The sequence below is a fragment of the Melanotaenia boesemani genome, chromosome 20 (genome assembly GCF_017639745.1).
Source record: "Melanotaenia boesemani isolate fMelBoe1 chromosome 20, fMelBoe1.pri, whole genome shotgun sequence".
In the NCBI taxonomy this organism is placed as follows: Eukaryota; Metazoa; Chordata; class Actinopteri; order Atheriniformes; family Melanotaeniidae; genus Melanotaenia; species Melanotaenia boesemani.
The window spans coordinates 3,041,704-3,065,142 of NC_055701.1; the positions used below are offsets into that span (position 1 = coordinate 3,041,704).

A 23,439-nucleotide genomic window follows, 5' to 3' on the forward strand; every position below is an offset into this window, starting at 1 on the left:
CCTGGATAATTATTTGTATATTGTAAATAGTATTTTTATATGTATATAATCTTTTTCTTTTCTCTTGTTTTTGACCTGGATATTTGGAAACTGTGTTCTGTGAACAAAGGTTTTTGCATCATATGGTTTAAATTTTTTTTATAAAGCTCCTGTAACGCTCCAGTTTGACCAGTCTTCTGCTAACTTGGCAACATCAAAAACACACAAACTGATGGATCCATGAAGGACCAGTTTTATTCCCTTTCCAAACAGAATGGATGTGTTGCAGACAGACGGTTAAACGTGGGGACGGGAAGAGCTGACGATTTTACTGCAAACCAGCAGCTTCACCAGTGGTTTTTATACTGAGTTTAAAGCTCATTTTGGTTGTTTTCCTGTAGTCTTGTAAAGTATTACGAGTAGTTAATGTCTAACCTGCAGCAGACAGCTTCAGATTCTCCAAACTGAACTCTTAACTATTCAGAAAGAGGGATGTTAGATTTTCTTTGTATGATTATTGTCAAATAAATCATGATTATCACCATTAATTTGATTTAATTAATTCCCAACTATATATACACACATATAGAATAGAATAGAAAATACTTTATTAATCCCTTTGGAGAGTCCTCAAGGAAATTTGGGATATAATATATACACACATATATACACACATATATACACAGTATATATATATATGTATGTATGTATGTATGTATATGTGTGTGTATATATATATATATATATATGTATGTATGTATGTATGTATGTATGTATATGTGTGTGTGTATATATATATGTATGTATATGTCCAGACCCGGTTCAGGGACGTGCATGTCTGAATCAGTACCTCCACTCTGGATTTGTAGAAATGGACATCGTTGAGTTTTTCTTTACATCTGCTGAGTTCAGTCTCCAGTCGGTCGACTCGAGCCGCTCGCTCCCTCAGCGAGTCCACCTCGTCCCGGTACACTCGAACCGACCGGGCCTCGCAGGACAGCGACTGGTTCTGAAACACACACACACGCATAATCAATTAATCCACAAAACAGCGTATTGATTGGACGTCTGCGGTCCAATCACACAACAGCGCGTCTAGTTGTTATCTGGTCCAGTTACTGGATGTAACTCCAGTCCTGTACTGGTTTCCATCCTCGGAGCTTTTAGCATGAACGAAGAGGAAACACACACATACGAGTTCAAACATTAGATTTGTTCTTGTTTTCAGGAATTCAAAGTCTATTTGTACGAAACCATGTACAAACATTAAACTTTATATAAAATCTCAAATTTAATTCAATTCACTTTCCTAAATTCATTTAACTTTTTTTAGTTTAAGTTTTAATGACTAATTATTAGCTATAATTTTTAATTTAGAAAAAATTTTTACAATACAAAACAGTGAAATTTACTTCTGGGAAATAAGTATTTTTATTTTTCATTTAATTTTAAATTTGAGTTAAATTAATTTATAGGTCATAACTTAATGTACTGTATAGGTTATAAATTAAATGTTATCAATTTAATTTAATAACATTTAAAAGTTAATTTCCTTTAGAGGTTAGAGGATGTAATATAAATTAAATGAAATTTACTTTATCACAGAAAGAAATTTCTAAATCATTAATTTACAGGTTTAAATTTAAAGGGTGTAATTTATGGACTAATAATTTTGATTTATTTACATTTAGTTTAATTTACAAGCTATAAAAGTGAATTTAGTTTACTCTTAATTTACAGATTTTTTCTTATTTCATGTATTTTTATTTAAATCTGAATCTGACCTCCTGCTTCAGTCGCTGTAACTCCTGATCCTGACGCTCCACTTCGTGTTTTGAATCCATCAGCTGCTCCGTCTTCTCCTCCCTGCAAACACAAACACACACTTCAATTAACGGAATCCCGACCCATCATCAGCGCTGTGATAAACCCACGCCCTGCCGAGGGTTTACAGAGCGACACAGAAATGAACAAGTTTTCATTTCCTCTGGTTAAATCGTCCAGTCTGTTGATTCAGTGATGAGAGAAACTGGATTCATCCTCCACACTGATGGACGCTGACATGTTTAAGGACTTCCAGCTGCTGTTTGGACAGTTTCATGTCAGAGACTCACAGTTCTTGTCTGTATCTGCGGAGTTTGGCTTTGGTGTCGGCGAGCTCCACAGACAGATGCTGCCTCTCCTCCTTGGTCAGACCCGACACACTCAGTCCTCCTTTGTTCACGTCTCTGCCGTTCGGCCCATGCTCCGAGCTGCTCATGCCCAGGTTCCTGCACCCTTCCTGGGGCTGCTGACTGGAGAAGTAGTCCCTCTCTTGGGTGAGATCTACAATCACCTGGAGGACAGAACAAAAACAGCATGGACGCTACAAATTTGCACTTTTAGTCACAATAAAAAATTTAAAGTAAAACAAAACTTAGAGTAACTGGATAAAAACTAAGATAGGTGAGAGCAGTTTGATCTGTATCATTATAACAGGTGTAATCAATAACTAGTTTTTAAACTATATTAATGCAAATAAAGTTTGAGCAGCATCAGTCTGGGTCATGTCACCCAACACACAAGAGAGAAACTTCAAGATGTGAGCCGCTACAAGGAGCTGAAAATGAGCCAGAACTCGGCTGGAAAAGTAGCTCTGTGTGGGTATAATTATCCATGGACACAGCAACAAGAGCAGCAGCACAATCCTCACTCAGAGTAAGTAAAATCTGATGGCTGAACTGTAATATAGAATAGAAGAATAGAATAGAATAGAATGCCCTTTATTGTCATTATACAGAATGTATGAGACTGGAGAGCTTCTCCTTTCCAGTGTGAAACGTGTAGTTAAGACTAATTCTATATAAATAACTAAAATAAGTAGTTCAGCATCGTCTTGCTGAAATCTGCAAGGCCTTCCCTGAAAGAAACGTTGTCTGGATGGGAGCAGATGTTGCTCTAAAACCTCCATGTACTTTTCAGCATTGATGGAGCTTCACAGATGTGGAAGCTGCCCACGCCATAGGCACTAATGCAGCCCCATCCCATCAGAGATGCAGCTTTTCACCTGTCCACTGATAAAAAGCTGGATGCTCCCTCTCCTCTTTAGTCTGCAGGACACGCTGTCCATGCTTCCCACAAACTAGTTCACATCTTCATCCAGGTTTCCACTTTGCCTCAGACCATTTTAAATGAGCTTTGGTCCAGAGAAGACGGTGCTGGTTCTGGATCCTGTTCACATCTGGCTTCTTCTTTGCATGAAGGAGCTTTAACATGCAAAGGTCCCCAAAAAGTAGGACAGGTCGGGTCAGATGTTGGGGTACCTTTCACAGTGTTGTCATGTGAAAATACAAAAAACTACATCTGGCTTTTATTGGAACTGGGGTTGTAAAGAATTCAAACCTTTGAGCTCTGAACGTTGTGGAGTTACAGCAATGTCTCTAAACCCTAACAACACATGTGCAGAGAAGTGATCCAAAGTCGTCTCACATGATTTGATCACATGACCCGTCTCACCTGAGCATCGGCGCCGTACGTTTGCTTCGTGTCAGTTTTCTTTCTACAGACATGAGCACCATTCTGAGCCTGATGGTCTTTTGTCTCCATACCTCTGTGGCTTTGTCCCGCTGGTCGATGAGTTGCCGTAGCGACGCCGCCATGCTGCGGGACAGCGGCTCCAGCTCCTCATGAGAGAGTTCGGCTCCTTCGTCCATCCAGGACAAGTCCAGAACATTCAGCTGATTGTGTGTCACCTGCAGCGAACGCACGCACACACACACACACACACACACACACAAAATATGTTCATGGCTGTTTGTTGGTTTTTGTGTTCCTGCAAGTTTCTTGTTTAACAAACCTTTTCCCACCACACTGAGGAAAACAATTTTTTAACCTTTTAAACTTTACTAAACGCTGTAATCTGGTTTGACATGTCTAACTGGAAACCATTCAGCCTGAGGAGACATTTGCCTGAGGGGCAAATTTAGGATCTAATGTTTAGGTTTTATTAGTTTTTCCTTTTATTTCACTGCATTAAAATTAAGGTTGTCAAAAATACCTCATTAACAGCGGTAACTAATTTATGTAATTAGTTGCGTTAATGGTTTAACGCATGCACAGGATAACAAGCCAACACATCCATCATTTCTCCATTATGACAGCAGGACATGGAGGCATCTAAAGGCAAGATGGAGAAGATGAGCCTGCTGACTATGGATGGATTTGAGGATAAAAAGGACATTGATGGAACAACACATGGGCGTCGCACTCGTGGACGATGATGGTGTTTTACACACATACTTTTCGCATTGAGAGCGTCGCACACCCACACCTTTATTTTTTTTTCTCTCTTCCTGTGTGGTGCACAAACATGGCTGGTCTCTGCTCTTCTCTGTGTCTGCTCCTCCTCCATCTTCTGTTGTCTCGTAAATCATGACGGCTGAGGGTGATCAGCTGATCGCCTTTTCTGTTGCTAGCACCGTCTCTCTTGTTGTGTTTGTTTATCGTTTAGGTGAGGAGGAGGAAACGAGCGGTTCATGGTTCATACCAGCACATATTTAAGTGGTGTTGTTGGCAGGACCTTCTCTAAAACAGTAACTGACAGGTGGTGGACCTCAGCTATGCAGGGGCGGGTCTAGAAAAGGTTTGAAAGGGGGACAGGATGGAGCACTGGCCAGAAAAAGCGGGACACAAATAAGATCTTTGTATTTTATCCAGATCATCAGTTTTATCAGATCATTTACTGACCCTTGGACATCTGATTTTACCCAAGAGAAGTCAGTTAACAGTAAATATTTTTATTTTATTTTATTTTTTTATTATGTAGCATCGGCTTGCAGTGAAAACACAGTTAATCATGATTAATCTGTAAGCTGTGATTAATCTGATAAAAAAATGTTAATTTGAAAAATAAAAATAGTTTTAAAATGAATTTTAACTAGAGCTGTCAAGATTAAGATACTAACTTTTAGTCTTGTGAGTTTATATTTTTTGTTTTGAATGTAGTTAATAAACTCTTATTTTAGTAATTACATCTGTTCATGAGTTCCTTTTTTTAAATTTTTAAATTGGGGGGAGTGTCCTCTCTGGGTTGGGAGTAAGGTCCTGCCCCCCTTCAAGAATCTTTGTCTTTTCTAGGAGTGAAGGAAGGATGGAACCGGAGGTGGACGGGTGGATGGGTCTGGAGTCTGCAGTGATGTGGACTCTGCATCAGTCTACGTTCCTACCAAAATCTGTAAGAACGAGATCTGCGGGGTGTGTGGACTCTGCCTTAGAGATAGGGTGAGGACCTCTGTTATCCAGGAGAACATCAGAGTAGAATTGCTGCTCCTCCACATCCAGAGGAGCCAGATGAGGTGGCTTGGACATCTGGTCAGGATGCCTCCCTGGTGAGACGTTTCAGGCATGTCCTATCACGAGGAGACCCCCAGAGACCCAGGATACAATGAAGGGACTATGTCTCTCAGCTGGCCTGGGAACCCCTCAGGATTCCCCCCAGGTGAGCTAGAAGTGACCAGGGTGTAGGGATGAGAAGAGATGCCCCATGACTGTCCTCAAATAAGCAACAGAAGATGGATGGATGTCTCATGTTGTCCTCCATGTGTCCATGCAGAGACAGGCCACATTTCCAGCCAACAGCTCTCTGGGATTTACCTTGTTGATAAAATTCTTTTTTCGGTTTGTCAAACTGTCTGATCTTTGCTGGTTTTCACAGATGAAACTAAAGAAATGGGAAAAATGATCTAAATCTTCCAGAAACTGAACCTGAACCTCAATAAAAAAAAGTCACTGGCAAGGATTAATGTTGAGTTCTTTTAAAACTTGTGTTCTTCACATTTCTTTATAATTCTTTTGCATTCAGTTTTTTTTAGGTGGAAGATGAGGGTTTAGTTGGTTGTGCGTTTTTCATGGGGGTTTTGAGCAAACACAATAAAAGGAAGCTTTTCTTTGAGTGAACTGCTGCCCAGGTTTTACTTTAATCCCAGGCTGAACCAGAATGACGATCTACTGACCTCCTGGATGTGAGACACGATGGCAGCTTGAGTCTCAATGTCCAGCAGCTTGATCTTCTCTATCATCTCTTCCTTACGCTCACACTGGGTTTACACAAAGAAAACAAGAGATAAATTAAGTTCAGACGACCGGCTGCTGTTTGTTGTTAAACTCATGTTGGAGGAAATGTGGTTAAATGTGGTTGATGAGTCTGGCTGGCTGGACAAAGGCTTATTTTGTTCAACATCAACAGAATTTTCATGTGGCTTTCTGCAGCCTTCCCTCCCTCCCATTCATTCCTTCCTCCTTCCTCTTTCCTGGAACCAGTTAAACCAGTGCTGGGAGACAAAGAGAGGCAAGAAACAGGGAGAGAAATTGGGAAGGGGAGTGTGAGGAAGGAAGAAATAAAGATAAAAAAAACTGCTGGCTGGTTCAGAGCCCTTAGAGAGGAGAGTTAGAAATGATAAACAAAGATAAACCACCTGCGACCCATCTCCCACCTGACCACCCCCCCGGTTCAGCTAAAGGTAGCCAAATAAAATACAAACACGCTACATCTGGTCTACTACGACACTCAGAATGGGGATCAGATCTGATTTTTGCACCTTTTAATCTTCTTTAACAGAAAATTCTGCAGCGCGACTGGCTGCAGTAAATCACTGATCCATGTGTGTTTAAACGCCGTAGCCCCGCCCACATCCAGTCCCACCCTGCTCTTCATCAACGCACACAATCAGGACCTGTGCTCAGACATGCAAAACCAAAAAGACTAACAGAAGCCGCGCAGCGCGGTGTGTAAATGTGTGTGTGTTACCTGCACAGCGCAGCCGAGTATGAGCAGCAGAAGTCTTTTCAGCTCCTCCATGCTTTTCGCTGGGAAACAAAACACAGAAAACCTCCAGGACGTGAGTTCGTGTTCAGTAACATGTCTGTTATACATCTGGCAGAATAAATAAAGAATATATGTAAACAGTGGTGCAGAGAAACTCAGTCCTGGTCCTTGAGGGCTGGTGTCCTGTAGGTTTTAGAAGTTTCCCTGGTGCAACACACCTGCTAATTATTCATTTATTAGAGTCAGGTGTGTTTCAGCAGGTAAACTTCTACAACCTACAGGACACCAGCCCTTGAGGACCAGGACTGAGGGTCCCTGTAGTAGTGTGTTTGTGAGATGGTGTGTTACCTGACAGCGGATCCTTGGCGATGAGGAGGATGTTGGGAAGGGGCATGACAATCAACTGCTGCAGGGTCTCCTGTAGCAAACAAGGCGGTAAAGAAAAGGGCAGAAAGGGAGAAACTAATTAATTATTAGCTTGTAGTGACCACGAAGAACATGATGCATTAGTTTAACTAAGGGATCTGAAAACCAGGTCCTCGAGGTTTACTGTCCTGCAGGTTTTAGATGTTTCCCTGCTCCAACACACCTGATTCAAAAGACATGGATCCAACAGCTTGTTAAGTTCTGCACAATGACCCGTTTTAAGTGAAACAGGAAAGCATCTAAAACCTGTAGGATAGTGGCCCTCGAGGACCGGAGTGATTTATCCTTGAACAAAAACACTCACACACACACACAAAAGTAGACAAAATGTTTCAGAATAAAAACTGAAGGGGCTGCAGAGCTGCCTTCAACCTGCAGTCTGTCAGCCAGCCAGCAGGGGGCGATGCCTCTGGCTGTACAAACAAAGAAAATGACTCATTTATCGCCTCAGTGAAGGTTACTTTGACAGGTCTGTTACCAAAATGTTTGTTTAGCTCTAAAATACTTTAATTCTCTATTTTCTTTAAGTGTGGTAGCATGTTTTAGATATATAATCTTTAAGTGTCTCCTCCAACTCGTCTGAACCTCACTCCCGTGAATATGGATTTTCTGACAGCGTTCACAGATGACAAAGTTTCTTTCATTTCTCTGCAGACTGATGCATTAATATCACAGGTCTAGTTTGCATACCTGTTGCTATAAATAATCAGCGGTGGTGTTGCAGACCAGCACATCAAAACAAACAGGATTTACACGCACCATTACATCTGTGTTAAAAAAAATACCTGAAAACATTTTAAACCTGCTTTGTTTGTTTTTAGCAAAAATGCCACAAAAACAGCAGGAAAATGAGGCTTTTATTGCTTCTCTTGAACCAACTGCTCAGCTGGTTTTGGATTTTTAGACACAGGAGTCACATTTTAGCTGGTCTGGTTGATCCATATGAACCAAACCACTGACTTCAGAAGTTCTTTGGAAAGTTAGAGCAACTGCAGAACCAGTTTTCCTGGACGGGAGCAAATGCCCAGAAAAACAGAAAGAAGTGGTTGGGCTCTCGAGCTGAACCAGCTCTGGAACTGCTTTGGTGGACAAAGACCCTCAGTCAATTCCAGATTTAGATTTAGATTTCACACCAGGATAGTCCAGTAGACTCGGCTCGATTGGGCGGGGAATTTGGAAAAATTCTGGAAGCTGTCCAGTATGAGCAGCAGGAGAAGCAGTCAGATGTTGCATCCTGTCTTTGGTCCACTGGATGGTCCCGTTACACTGTTAGCACGCCAGATCAGGGTTCACTTGCAAGCACGCTGAGACCCCCAGTTTTCAAGTGGATCAGAGTTTGTTTTTTGGTCCACCCTGGAGTCCAAATAACTTCACACTGATCCAAACGGACCGGACTATCCATGGAAGCACACCATGGTTTGCTTAAAAGCTGGACTTCTATTCGTCTGCGTCAGCAGGGCCGGCGTGCGGACGCTGGTGAAATGTGATCTCAAACTCGAGTGTAGGGTTACGATGCCGCTTTGCAGTTTCTCATCCGAATCTGAAGGTGGCCGTAGGGCTGGTATCAGCTGGTAAACTCCAGAGCTTCTGGTTTCACCGTCTCCAGTCCCATCAGTCCATGTCTGGGTTGCAACTGGGAACCTGGAACAGATTCCTGGTTTTCCCATCTCCATCAACTTTCTCCAACCCATCATGGAAGATCCCAAGTTGACCAAATGTCCATGTGCATATGTTCATTGTTTCTATTGCATTATTCAAACAAGGATAAAATTCTTTCTGGGAATATTTGGGATATTATTTCATATCTGCAAAGACACTGTTCAGTCATGAGTGGCGTTCTTTCCATTTCCCAAAAATATGCATCAGTCTGCTTTCAAACAGGAAAAATCCACCTCAGACCAGCCTGTAAACCTTTCTGCAGTGGAAACAAGGAGTAAATAAGTCTGATCAAATGCAGACGCAGATGATCAGATGTATTCAGTCTCTAACGTCCATGGAGCCCAACAGCTGTGCAGCTTCCACTGACAAAAATTTAAATTAAACGTGTAAAGGGGTAAAAAGGCAGCGAACATCTAAACAAAGCTAAATGTTTGAACCAGCAGCCTGTTTACGGCGGTGATGTTAACCGTGTCGATGTGGCCGACGTTATCTGCTGCTGCAGCTCAACTTTGATAAAAATACCCTCAGTAGACATGAATCAACTGACCCAGACTGTGTTAATGTGTGTGTTAATGTGTGTGTAGGCTAGCAGCCAGCAGGAAACACCCTGCTGTTGACAAAGACTGTGTGTGTGTGTGTGTGTGTGTGTGTGTGTGTGTGTGCGTGTGTGTGTGTGTGTATCAGGGAAAAAAAAAATCCAGCTAGGAGGGATTGGTTTCCATTCCTGAATATCCTCTCCTGTCTCCCAAACACACCTGATTGTACAGAAACAAATAAAACTGATTTTTATTTCAAACCAGAGTTGACCCCTGAAGCTGCAAACGAAGCGAGCTGTGGAGCCATGAGGAAACATGGCGGAGGAGGAGGGTCACGTTTAAGAACCGAGGGAGGCGGCTGGTGTCTGTGTGAGTTGGGAAGTGACTGTCGGAGGGGAGGCGCTGGCTGCAGTAACACCAAAAACAAACACGCATGGTGGTGTTTGTGGCTTTGTGTACTGGAAACAGCTTCAGACAGATTCAAACTTTTAATAAAACTTGTATCTACGTGTACATTGCTCTGCCGCATGTTAATGAGATGTAGGTCTCAGGTGTCGAAGGTCACCTGCCGACCAGGTGGATAAAAACAGCGTCATTTTACCACATTTACAGCTGAGCTGCAGCGACAGCTTTGCAGCAGATACTGTTACACAGATCTGTACACAAAGAGGCAACATGATCGCCACCCAGGCTCACTGTCCCTCTCACACACACACACACACACACACACACACACACTGTACAGCGTGAATAAAACATGTGAGCTGGCTACCAGATGTCCTTAAGGCAGTGATGCCTCAGCTGAAATGCGCCGTCAGTCTGGAAGCTTCTGTTTGTTGCATCACAAAAGCACAACAATCATTAAATGTCCATTTATATCAGAGGAAACATCGCATCACTGCCTGAAGAAAATACTAGTTTAATCACTTTAACCAGCCACTTCTACAAGCTTTTTTTTAAAACTATATTTGGTCCATCTGGTTTTTTTATATATAAAAATGCATGTAGAAGCTGAAGCTTTTAATCCCAGTCAGCATCAGACATGATGTTTCTCAGCTGTCAGATTCTGAGGCTAAAATGACGTAAAATGAATGTATGAATAGATATAGCAGCATAAAGGCCGACCAGAAGAAGAAAGCAGAATTTATTACTAACAGAACTTTGTAGAAATAACACACAGATCAACAGTGACCAAACCTTTTCTCATCTGCATCATTCTCTCAAGTATTTTGCTATTTCCAGTTATTCCTGCTACTATTTACCTGCTATCCTCACTAAACCAACTCCAGCTCAGCTGCTTTGTGGCGCCACCGTGCATCAGAAACGTCTTCTTGGCTTTATTCCAGCCATAGAGGAGCATTATTTTTCTTCTTTTCACACACACATAGAACTTTCTGCTCACTGGTTGATCTTTGGCTGCTCCTGATTGGACGTTACCGTCAATCTAAGCTCTCTGATTGGTGGAAAGTCTGACAGGAAGTGGCTTCATCATCATGTCCAGGTCTAAATAGAGGTCTCTTAGCAACATAGCAGTGATGGTGATGTTTTTATGATGAAATGTGATAAATAAAGCTGTTATCATGGATCATTGTGGATTTACCAGATAGAGTCTCTGAATAAAACTAGATTTAGTGGCTGGATTGTAAACCTCCTGGATGGGATAGAAATGCTGGAAAACTTCTATAGATCACCTAAAGGGTAGCTATCATCACATTTACCCCACAGAACTACACACTACCGCTCCTGAGACACTGCTAATGTTATAAGGGATAGCGATCTGGCAAATCTAAGGATGTCATATTGACACATACAGAATTAAAATGTTCAGAAACATCCAGTCACAGCTACACATAGTGAACACTACAACAGCTTTGCATTTAGACTCATATTTGTTTACTAACAAGTAGGGCTGCACAATTAATCTGATTTTGATCGTGATCACGATTTTGGTGGCCACAATTAAACGAACCTGATCGTCAGCGATATTTACATTAAAAACGCAGCTCTGCTGCTTCTCTGATCACACACATTCTCAACCTGCAGTCGGCCAACCACCAGGGGGCGAACGCGAGGCCAAAGCTTCATGAAGCTGCGTAAAGAACAAGGGCGTGCACTAGTGATGCGCGGGCCGCCTCCTAACCCGCGGGTCGGGTTGGGGCGGGTCAAAGAATTTTCGCTTCACTGCGGGGCGGGTTGGTGTGGTTTACTATTCTGAAATATCTAGTTCTATCTATTAATTTTATTTTTTGTCAAACTGAAAATAAAGACCTTAATCAGTGTCTACATTTTGTTACTATAATATGTAAGACAAAATATTTATCAGTTATTTAAACACAGGTCACGTTTTATAACGTAATGTCCACGTAGGCGCGTAGTAGGCTACGCAGACTACGTGCAGAAAGCGCCAAGCAGACAAGCAGCAAAAGATGGAAGAAGTGTTGAATAACATTCGTTCGGTAGTTTACGTCCTTAAAAAGAAGAAAGAGGGTCAAATGGCTAAATCACAGGTTTGGGACAGGTTCAACTAGGTAATCAGTGCAGACAACAACAGCAGCATTGTCTATGTGCTTTATAACACTTAAACGCTTTAAAACACTTTATTTGCCTATTTATGTTTATAGGCTTAACGTTCAAATGAAAATACATTTTGTGTTGCCAGTTTCCAGTGCCAATTTAGGAGACCATATGCACCTTTCTCAGACTAAATAAAAGCATTCGTCAATATCATAAGATGTGTTTTAATGGGGCGGGGCGGGTCGGGTCGGGTCGGGTTAAAAAAATAGAAGCGGAGGTGCGGGGCGGGTTGGTGCGGTCCAATTTTTTTAAAAGAGCGGGACCCGCGGGTCGGAAAAAAACCCGACCCGCGCATCACTAGCGTGCACCTTTTACAGTCGGCAGCTAGTTGTACTCAGTGTTGCTAGTTTTCACTCACCTCTAGCGACTTATTTTCAAAAAACGACTAGCGACTAATCTAACGACTTTTTCTGGTGATATTGGAGACTTTTGGAGACTGACGTGAAAGAGCGTATAGTTCACTCTTCAACAAGGGGGGGGGGTGCTCCGACCCCTCCCCCGTCCAGAAGCACTCAGAAGAGGCTTGGTCCTCACGCAGCAGCTGGACTCAGAGCAGGAGAAGATCTGTTTCATGACCAGGCTGAAAATGAAACGTACATAACTGCTGCTGGCTGGTCCCGCGCTGGCTTACCGTCAGATATTAATGTTTATTAATGAAGAGTGTCGACATTAACATTTAAAAAGTGTTGTGACATGTTGCAGACTCCTAATTAAAAAAAACATTACACTTAATAAAATTAAACTTAAAAAACAAAGAAAATATTGACTGAAGAATTAAATTTTTATTCTTTACTGTTCTAAACATTTTTATGTTGTCTTTTCTTCAATGTTTGCCTTTCTCACAACATCCCTCCCACACCAGCATCCATTACTAGTGATGGATGTTCGGCTCTTTTCAGAGAACCGGTTCTTTTGGCTCCCAAACGGCTCTTGATTTAGCATCTTTTGTAGCCCCAAAATTTACATTAACTTCTCAAAAATGAATGGTAAATGTATTTATTGCATTATTTATCATCTATTCTAATTTAAAGTTTACTTTTTCACAAAAAATTGTTGCAAAGTAGCAATAAAAATACATGTTTTTCCAAACACAGTGAATAATCGCGATTAATAATCGTGATTACAATATTGATCAAAATAATCGTGATTATTATTTTGGTCATAATCGTGCAGCCCTACTAACAAGTCAAAAATGGACAAAATAAGCTACAAATTCTTACTGCATGTGCAATAAAACCTTCATAAAGAACTTGGGAGTTCTTCAAACTTGATAATATAGAATAATCATATTTCCTGGAGGTGTGTTTATTGCAGCTACAGCGTGAGTTAGGATTAATGGCAGAAAACTTTCTTTATCTGTATGTTACTGACAGCTCACATCAATAAAAAATCTCCTGCAGCAGCATCACCAACAGGATTTAACACTTCAAACTGACAAGGGATCAATAAATCCTGCTACACTGACCCATTTACACACACACACACACACACACACACACACACACACACACACACAAGACCTAAATCCATGGCCCAGTAACACAGTGGGCTCAGATTTCTAATCCAAAATCAATAAAACGATGGCAGCTAGCAGACCTGACTTCAGCTGAGCTGAGCAGTTTCAGTTCAGCACAAACTCTTCTCGACACAAGCAAAGACCTCGTGAAACAACAGAAGCGGAGGAGATGCTGAGCTCTCAAGTGTTGGGATGCAGCACAAAGAAACTACAAACAAGACTGGTGGAAATATGTAGATGCAGAACTGAACAAAGGAAAAGAAAGTTCACACTTTCACCTAACAACACCTTCAGAGCTAATATGTCCAAACAGCATCAGCTACTAAATCCTGAGGGGATTATCGGACTTCTCAGCTGCTAAACTGCTTGTTACCCAGTTTGTTTGGTGCTGAACATGTACAGAAAAGGTTTTAACAGCTTATTATCACCTTGAAAACCCTTCCTGCAGTGGAAGCAGCTGTGAGTCGGAGTCTAAAGGTAATTAATTTTTACTTTCATTACTACAAGCGAACCGCTCTCATGTAGAAATAGTAAAACATCAGACTGAGGTAATAAAAATGTCTGAACACTTTTACAAAGAGAAAAGTTTTGAAGAAGGATGTGCAGGATCAGAGATGGAGAAGACCTGATTCTCCTTTGTAACAAACTAGGAACAGATGGAAAATCGCTATGAAGGGAGAAAAGCTCGGGGGTGATGGATTCAGGTAGGAATGAGTGTAGCTGCAGTGTTTAGAATAATCTGGAGATGACAGGTGTAGCACTGATGGACACCTGAGTATAATGAGTTACAGTAGTGTTTTATATATAGGGGGAGGTTTGAACCTTGAGGGTGGTGGCCTTTCTGTGTGGAGTTTGCATGTTCTCCCCGTGTATGCGTGAGTTCTCTCCGGGTCCTCTGGCTTCCTCCCACAGTCCAAAGACATGCAAATAGGTTAATTTATGACTGGAAATTCTCCCTAGGAGTGTGTGTGAGTGTGAATGGTTGTTTGTCTCTTACGTGTTGGCCCTGCGATGGACTGGTGACCTGTCCAGGGTGTACCTGCCTCTCACCTGTAATTGCTGGGATGGGCTCCAGCTTACCCGCAACCCATAATGGACAAAGCGGTACAGAGAATGAATGAATGAATGAATGAATATATATTAGATTACATTAGATGATCACATTTCATAAAATCTAGACCTTAAAAAGGTCTAATATTTCCTCCTTCTCAGCTGAACGATAAACACAACAGAAGAGAAAAGCTGATCAGCTGATAGCCGACAGCTGTCGTAGTTCACGAAGCAACATGAGAGGAAGAGACGACCAGAGGTCCTCTAGAGCAGACACGTTGGTGCAAAATGCAGGATAATTTAAAAAAAGGAATGTGGGAAAAGTGCAGATGTGGAAGCTTCTCACCGGGAAAAGTTTGTGTGTTAATACACCCACATTCTCCACGGAGACGGCGTCCATGTGCTGCTCCGTTAACGCTGTGTTCATTCTGAAGTTCATCCATAGAGCCAGCCGGCTGATCTTTTCCATCGTGCTTCTCCACGTCCCGCCATCATGACAGAGAAATGAAGGATGTATAGGGCTTGTCATGCCGTGCATGCGTTAACTGCGTTAAAATTTTAATTTTTAACTTCATTAATATATACACACATATGTATGTATATGTATGTACATACACCCACATTCTCACACTACATACTAACCACTAATTTCTGTACTTTTTCTGTGAAGTTTAGTTAATTAAAATACTGAATGGGTTTCAGCTCAGTTTGGAAACAGTAAGTTTGTGTTTTCTGGTGAACACACCGGTGCTGCCTGTAAACCAACGGCTGTGATACAGGCAGATGAAAATCTGATCTGGTCTCTGCGAACCTCCTGCAGTCCAGCCTCGCCCCTTCAACAGCAGTTAGAGGCAATAAAACACCGTTTGACCAGAGTAAAACACACACCGACTATCTCAGTCCAAACTGCAGAGTGTGTGTTTGTGTGTATCAAGTGGGACAGAGGATACGCAGTTCAAAACAACCCATGAAGGCTCGAGGCTTTGTTCTGTGGTTGCCGTGGTAACTAAGGAGGGGTGAAAAGAGGAGGAAGGGTGAGGAGAGGGGCGTGAGAGGAGAGAGCTGCTTAAGTTACTGACAAACAATAAAATCTGTTTCCCAGAGTTTCTCACTTTTTAAGGCAAGATGTTACAATAACCCGGAAGCTTCCACAATAGATCCAAAAGAGACAAACTGGGGGGTTATTTAGTTTTTTTGTTCTGAATTTTCATTCAGGAGCATGTTCAGACATGTTTCTGACAAATGAAAGACACCTCTGCTTGAAAGTTGTAATCTGATCACTCTTACTGCTCCATGCTTCCATGGGAAAATGCTGAACACACCAGGTAACTTAAGTTCATGTCCAACTCCCTGAACAGGACTTCCTCTAAATAAGGAAGTCTCTACTACAGGATAAATCTGCATCTCCCCACGTAGCTGCAGCTGAACGACGTACACGGTTCAGGGAATCAGAAATCAACCGTTATCACCTGATTCATGCTCTAAGTATTTATTTCAATTAGCGGCTGATCTGAAGGCTGTTTTGTTTTTTCCTTGCTGAAGGAGGAAATGGAGGCAACACTACAAATAAGCAGGACAAGAATGAAGCAAACAAACTCCAAAATAGTACAATGTACAAAAACATCTACCACCCTAATTCCCAAAAAGTTAGGACGCGGCTTAAAATGTAAATACAAATAGAATTAAATGATTTCCAAATCTCATCAACCCATTTTAGTCCCAGTAAAACATAAACAACATATCATATGATGAAACAGACATTTTACCTTTTCAGGGAAAACATAAGCTGACAGTGAATCTGATGCAGCAACACGCCTGTAAAAAGTTGGAAAGGGAACAACATAAAGCTGGAAAGTTAATAAAAAAACAACTGGAGGAGAATTTGACAACTAATCAGGTTACCTGGCAACAGATCAGTAACATGACTGGATATAAAAGGAGCATTTCAGAGAAGCAGAGTCTCTCAGATGGAAAGATGGACAGAGGTTCACCAATCTGAGACACACTGGGTCTAAAAATGGTGGATCAGTTTTAGAAAAATATTCCTCAAACTTTGAAGATCCCACAATTACCGCAAGGCAACTCAATTCGGTCCTACTAGGGCCACAATCCAGCAGGTTTTCCATGTATCCCTGCTCCAACACACCTGAGTCAAATTAATGAGTCATTGTGCAGAACTTTAATTGACTGTTAGAGCCAATTAATTTGATTCAGGTGTGTTGAAGCAGGAACACATTGAAAACCTGCTGGAATCAGGAGGAAATCTCTGTATGAAAAGGACAAGACCGAAAGTCAAAATGGATGCTTGATTTGACTATGCTCAACAACATGTAAACAGAAATATAAATGCAGCTCACACACACACTGAACGGAGTACTGCCTCATTTAGATTAAGCTTGGTTGTTGTACTGTAAAAAAACAAACACAAAGGCCTGAAATTTCCTTCCATAGACTCTGTTCCTGTTTTCTACCCCCTACTTTGTGTGCAGGCCAGTGTCAACCTGGTTTAAATGAGCCTGCCCACTCATGCATGGCAGGAATTCTCATTTTCGGACATTTGTCTTGTATTGTCTTGTAGAAAGGTTGAATGCTGCACGCAGAACAAGCTCTTGGTAAATATTCTTCAACATAACATCATGTATTCACCATCCACCTTTTAAAAAGTCATCGATTTTCAGCCTTTAAATCATCTAAAACGAAAAAAATGTCTCTCACATGTTACCAGAGTCCATTCTAACTGTGCTGCAAACAGAAAAAAACACTCAGTAAGACAGAGGAGAGAAAAGCTGGAACTCCTTCCAGCTCATTCTGTATGGTTTTAAACTGATCAGTTAATCAATAAATCACCACAGGACTGGCATGGAAACCAGTGAGTGTGAAGAGGGTAAACAGCGTTCAAAGCTGGTGATATCAGGTTACAGAGAGGACACACCTCCCCTCCACACACTCAGGAAGGGGTGGGGGGGGGAGCCCCAGTGTCTGCTGGGACTCCATCTAATTAGGAGAAAACCAACGCCCCATATGGATGGCTGGAGGTGTGTGTTTGCATCGGTGTGTGTGTTTTGTCCTTGCAGCTGATCTGACACTAAAAACATGCCCTCAGCTTATTGATTTCAGGTTATAAAAGAGGTGTGTGCATGTACATGTGCTTGTGTGTGTGCTAAATCTAGTGAGGTTAACCATCATGGGCAGATTAACTACATACTGCCAAGAATGACCCACTTCACTGCGAGCACACACACACACACACACACACACACACGCCTGACAAGACAAAAGAGCAGAAAAACAATGTATGAGGAGTGTGTGAGGAGTGTGTGAGGGTATGAGAAGTGAATGAGGAGTGTATGAGGAGTGAATGAGGAGTGTATGAGGGTATGAGGAGTGTATGAGGAGTGTATGAGGGTATGAGGAGTGTATGAGGGTATGAGGAGTGTGTGAGGGTATGAGAAGTGAATGAGGAGTGTATGAGGGTATGAGGAGTGTATGAGGAGTGTATGAGGGTATGAGAAGTGAATGAGGAGTGAATGAGGAGTGAATGAGGAGTGTATGAGGGTATGAGGAGTGTATGATGAGGGTATGAGGAGTGTATGAGGAGGGTATGAGGGTATGAGGAGTGTATGAGGAGTGTATGAGGGTATGAGGAGTGTATGAGGAGTGTATGAGGAGTGTATGAGGAGTGTATGAGGAGGGTATGAGGAGTGTATAAGGAGTGTATGAGGAGTGTATGAGGAGTGTATAAGGAGTGTATGAGGAGTGTATGAGGAGTGTATGAGGAGTGTATGAGGAGTGTATGAGGAGTGAGCAATGATCAGACATTTCTGAAATTGTATTTACTAAATTTCAAGAGAAGCCACATAGAAAAATGAAGTTTACCTGAAAGACACATTTTACTGCTTGTTTAGGTTGTTTTACTCATTTTGTTCCAATCAACCAACCATTGATCCATCCTGCCATCCAACCAACCAACCAATACATTTGAAAAATCTAACCATCTGATCATTTTGCATCCAACAAACAGTGAATCTATTAATCTATAACCAATCCATACTTCCATACAACCAAAAAAATAAATAAAAAAGCAGCCAGTCAAATAATAAAAAAAAAGATTCAACCAGCTAACTGGTGGTTGGCTGGATAGCTCGAAGGGTGGATGTGTGGGTCGCCTCATTTCTGAAAACATTTCTATCCGCCTCCTTCTAGTGTGACAAAGTTAAGTTGCTGGTTGTAATTCTTGAAACATTGTTCACTTTGATTTAACACGAGCAGAAAAGCTTGTAACATCCTGGACTGACACTCAGCTTTGACACAGTTTTCAAAGCAAAACATCAAATTATCTTCTTATAGTGGCAATATGCAACAGTTTCATGCAGGCAATACACAGTTTAGTGTTAGAGGAAGTGTGTTGGCAGGATATGACTGCAGCTTAGCCAAATCAGCTTCATCTGAGCTCTTTACATCTGAGGACACACTGTGCATGCTCACACACGCAGTATTTATGCAAGCGATTAGCCCTGAGAAGACACATAAACCACACAGAAACATTTTTTAACCTGTTTCAATGGGCCTGATTGATGTTGGGGCTTGAGGCAGTATCAGCATAATCTGTATTATAACATTCTTACTCTAACTCAACTGCAAAAAGTCGTAAAAATGTCAATTTATCACCTTAAAATAAAAACAGACAAGTTTGGGTCATTTTTAAAAATGGGATCTCAGATTTCAGATGAAGTGGCGAATGGTTTCTTCCTCAAGCAGAGCCAAGATGGATGTTTGTGGTTAAACAGAAGTCTGGTTGCCTGTTAACAAGATCATGTAAAAGTCCCAAATGGTATTCGAGAAAAGGAAACCAAGCTTTAGCTTGTTCTTTCCTACATTTTTTCTTTTTTTTAACATGTGTGAACTGGTATTTTGGGGCTGCGATCATGTGCATGACGTATCAGCGTACACGTTTACTACCTGAACCCACCCATCACCAGTCATGTTGCAGATGGTTCCTCTGGGTCTGAGAGGAACGACCAACAGCAACCCAGAGTGTGACCCAAAAGAAAGAAACTGACGGAGGCTGGTGTCATGGAGAGGAGATACAATCCTCACCCACAAGTACAGCCTTGCGTGGGACTATTTTTTCAACGCTGTCACCCACTTTGGCTAAAAGTCTGACCATTACCGCCTGCTACTGCTGCCTGCCTCAGTCCCTCCCGCCTGCTCCCACTGACTCAAATACAGACCAACTAAAACAAGTTTATATGCACCATTTTATTAGAATTGCTTTATTAGTTGGCCTACATATAACAGAAGAATAAAGAAAAATAGCTTTGAATCATAATATTCATCTAAACTGAGGTAAAAAACAATAAGATCCTGCAGATCCTCATCATACTCTACATGTTCACACTTTTAATGTTTTAGCCTTCAAACCAGTAAAAAATAAATAAACAAAACACTGAAGACAGAATCCATAAAAAAAAAAGGTGTGTTTGATTTGAACCTTTAACGAAACAGAAGCACAGACTGTATCCATGACAACGAGTTTGTTTCCCGGTCTGGGACCCTGTTACTTCCTGTTTGTGTTGACCTCTGACTGTCCGCCCAGTAGGAAGCTGATCAGCTGTCGGACGCCATGAATTGATTGTTTATTTTTATTTTCAGGCTGGTTCGCTGCAGTCAGAGTGTGTGTTGGTGTAGTACTGACAGGGTGTTTTTGTGTGTACCTGGTAGTACGTCCTGATGTGTCTGGTGAGAACGGTGAGGTTGTAGAGACGCAGTGACACGTCGTTGTTCACATTCTTGTTCAACCTCTGATTGGTGGGACTCGGGTCGCTATGGAGACACAAACACACACCACAGGAGTGCTCAGTTTGTGGCTGTTTAGGACAAAGAGCATCACTCACACACACACACCCCACACACACTAATGTTCTGGGGTAACTATTGTGCTGTAGAAGGATTTGTATGTACTATCCCCGCATGTCAGCCTGGGCCAGACTGATTTGCATGTGAACCGTGGGAGGGGAGGGGGGGTCCACTCTGTCTGGATGACCTACTGCTGCTGACATGACGTCGGTTTGATGCTGGAGTTGTTGTTTTCATCTGAGAGCTCCACATGACCATGAGCCTGTTAAATGTGGAGGATACTTCAAACCTTGAATCTTGGACCAAAGATTGTTAAATGATTTCATTCTTAGAAAAACAAAGACGACGATTTCAGCCAGCGAGTCACCAGCAGAGCTGAGGTTGTTCAGACCAGCTGCCAGCAGGCCGACTGGTCCCACAAGTTCACCTGAAGATGTTCACCTGAAGGCCACTTCTTACTAGTCATTAAACATCCAGTCTACTCATCCATATATCCACCCATCCATCCACCTATTCATTCATCCATCCATCCATCCATCCGTCCATCCACCCATCCATCCATCCGTCCATCCATACATCCGTCCATCCGTCCATACATACATACATCCATCCACCCATCCATCTATTCATCCATCCATCCACCTATTCATTCATCCATCCATCCGTCCATCCACCCATCTGTCCATCCATACATACATCCATCCATCCACCCAACCATCCACCTATTCATCCATCCATCTATTCATCCATCCACCCAACCATCCACCTATTCATCCATCCAACCATCCATCCATCCGTCAATCCATACATACATCCATCCATCCATCCACCCAACCATCCACCCATCCATCCGTCCATCCACCCATCCATCCATCGGCAGATGAGGAGTTATTCTGGATGAATTGATTCTTCTTTTGAGGTGATCTGGGTCACCTCCACATTTCCAGCAGGTCTGAACAGGAGCTTCATTTAAAAACTTTAAAACATGAGAACTTTCTGGAAAACTTTGCTCCTAAACAAGAAAAAAACTTGAATGACAGATTTTTCTGCTGTTTTTCTTTCTAAATTTATGTCTTGTGACTTGAAAATGTGAGATGAGCTTTGAAACAAGATGTATAACCAAATGGTCTTTGTTCAAATCTACATAAATCTGGTTTAGTTTTAAAGCATTTGCCATAATTAGGGTCCAAATTACTGTCCTAATTCAGGAGCTCTACGATGCGATCCCTGGGAATGGATCATAGAGGTCAAAATGTGAGTTTCTGATCTCTGACAGGACTTTATGATCTTCCAGAGATTTCTGAAGCTTTCAGGTTGATTTCTCATTCAGAGACCAGGTCAGAAACAAACAGCTCGGACTTTGGCCTCAGCTCAGAACTTATTTTTCCACAGGTCAAAGACAATGAGAAATTTACTGGCTGACTGCTTCTCTGACTGACTGGTTCACCAACAGCCTCTGAGAGGCTTCCCTTTAATATTCCTCATGACTCTTCCATCCTGACCCCCCTTCCTTTCCCACCACCCTCCTCTGTAACCCACTTTCTCATAAACCCCTACCAGGTCCTAATCACCCCGTCAGCCAAGACTGCCCCCAGCGTGGAGAACAAAAGCCTGATTACCGTTGTTTCTGCAGACAACAACAATAACTCCGATATGAACATGTGTTCAGATCGGGGGCACGTCTGAACGGGGAAGATTCCCGTTAGTCACATCACTGGTCTCAGGCCAGGAAAGATGATTCTGCTGAGTTTTATGTTTTTATTGGGAACAAATTCCATGAAACCGGCATCGGTCAAGATGAGGATCTGGACTGAAAGTGGGAACTGATCCGCTTCGCTTCCCGGCTTGTTGGCTGTTGTTTAACGGAGTACTGGAGCTGAAATCTGGATGGTTTTAGAATAAATACACCACACTGTCCTGATGAGGAACACAAGCAACGTCCAAATATCTGCATGTTCTAATCGGTAAATAAAGATGTGGGACTCAAACAGAACAGAAGTAAGGACCAGTCCCCATGACGGTCAAATTCATTTTATCTAGAGGGCAACATTCAGTTCAGTTTCATCTCCAGTAAAATTACAGCATTATAACCTAATAATACTAATAATAATAATAAATAATAATAATAATAATAATAACAATAAATAATAATAATAATAATAATAATAAAATCTCCACATTATTTGCTTTCAACTGATTTCTTAGTGTGACTACATCATCAAGATGTTTACATTTAATTATCATTTTACTGTTATGAACAACCTGAAATTTCTTTAACAGAAGTTTATGCAATATTTTGATACATTTACATATTTTATTTTCTTCTTTTATCTATTTTCTCTATTTACTTTCTTTAATATCAGATGAAAAATATACAAAACATATTTGTTCATTTTTCTGTGATATTATATTTTAGTTTATAACCGATTTATTTTTTTTGATTCATTCATTTGTTGTTTTATTTACTTAATTTAAATGTTTACACATTTACACGTTTATTACAACTTACAATCACCAAACATTTAATCAGAGGAAAAAATCCAGTATTTCACACGAGGATTGCATTAATTTTCTCAGAGCTACACGCGTGTACATTTCCACATGTGTGTGGTAACCCTGACCGCCTGAACTGACGATGGAACCAGTTATCCTCCTGCCTTGGAAATGTTTTACATTTCAACATAAAAACTTAAAACCTCACGTGTTACTTTAATTAAATAATTACAGTTAATATCTTTACCTAATTCATCCTGTGGGACAGATGGAACCCTGCTGGGCTGCTTTCGGCCCCTGGACCACATGTTTGACACCCCTGTTATAGATTATAAACACTGCATGTTGTTTATATTGTTATTGCTATAATTATTACTTTAGATATTGATGATTTAATACAGCAGTTTACTATTATTATTATTATTAAGCTCCATTACAAACTTGTATTGTTCTACAGGATAAATTTTGATGTAAATGCTCAGTAATTATCGTTTCATTCTGATGTCACACCTTGGTATGACATCAGAATGTGACTATTATTTCTAATA

General features: G+C 41.4%; 1 protein-coding gene across 4 annotated transcripts in view; it reads right to left on the reverse strand.

Moving 5' to 3' along the window:
• The window catches only part of ccdc88c (coiled-coil domain containing 88C), a 56,398-nt gene that overhangs the window by 26,512 nt on the left and 6,447 nt on the right, over window positions 1-23,439 (reverse strand). For all 4 annotated transcript variants that reach the window (XM_041971436.1, XM_041971433.1, XM_041971432.1 and 1 more), the window contains exons 3-10: window positions 20,257-20,365; window positions 7,130-7,199; window positions 6,764-6,822; window positions 5,970-6,053; window positions 3,567-3,710; window positions 2,094-2,314; window positions 1,764-1,845; window positions 830-988 (exon numbers count right to left, since the gene is read on the reverse strand). In XM_041971436.1, the coding sequence (XP_041827370.1) occupies window positions 830-988; window positions 1,764-1,845; window positions 2,094-2,314; window positions 3,567-3,710; window positions 5,970-6,053; window positions 6,764-6,822; window positions 7,130-7,199; window positions 20,257-20,365 (928 nt within the window). The remainder of the gene's footprint in view (window positions 1-829; window positions 989-1,763; window positions 1,846-2,093; window positions 2,315-3,566; window positions 3,711-5,969; window positions 6,054-6,763; window positions 6,823-7,129; window positions 7,200-20,256; window positions 20,366-23,439) is intronic.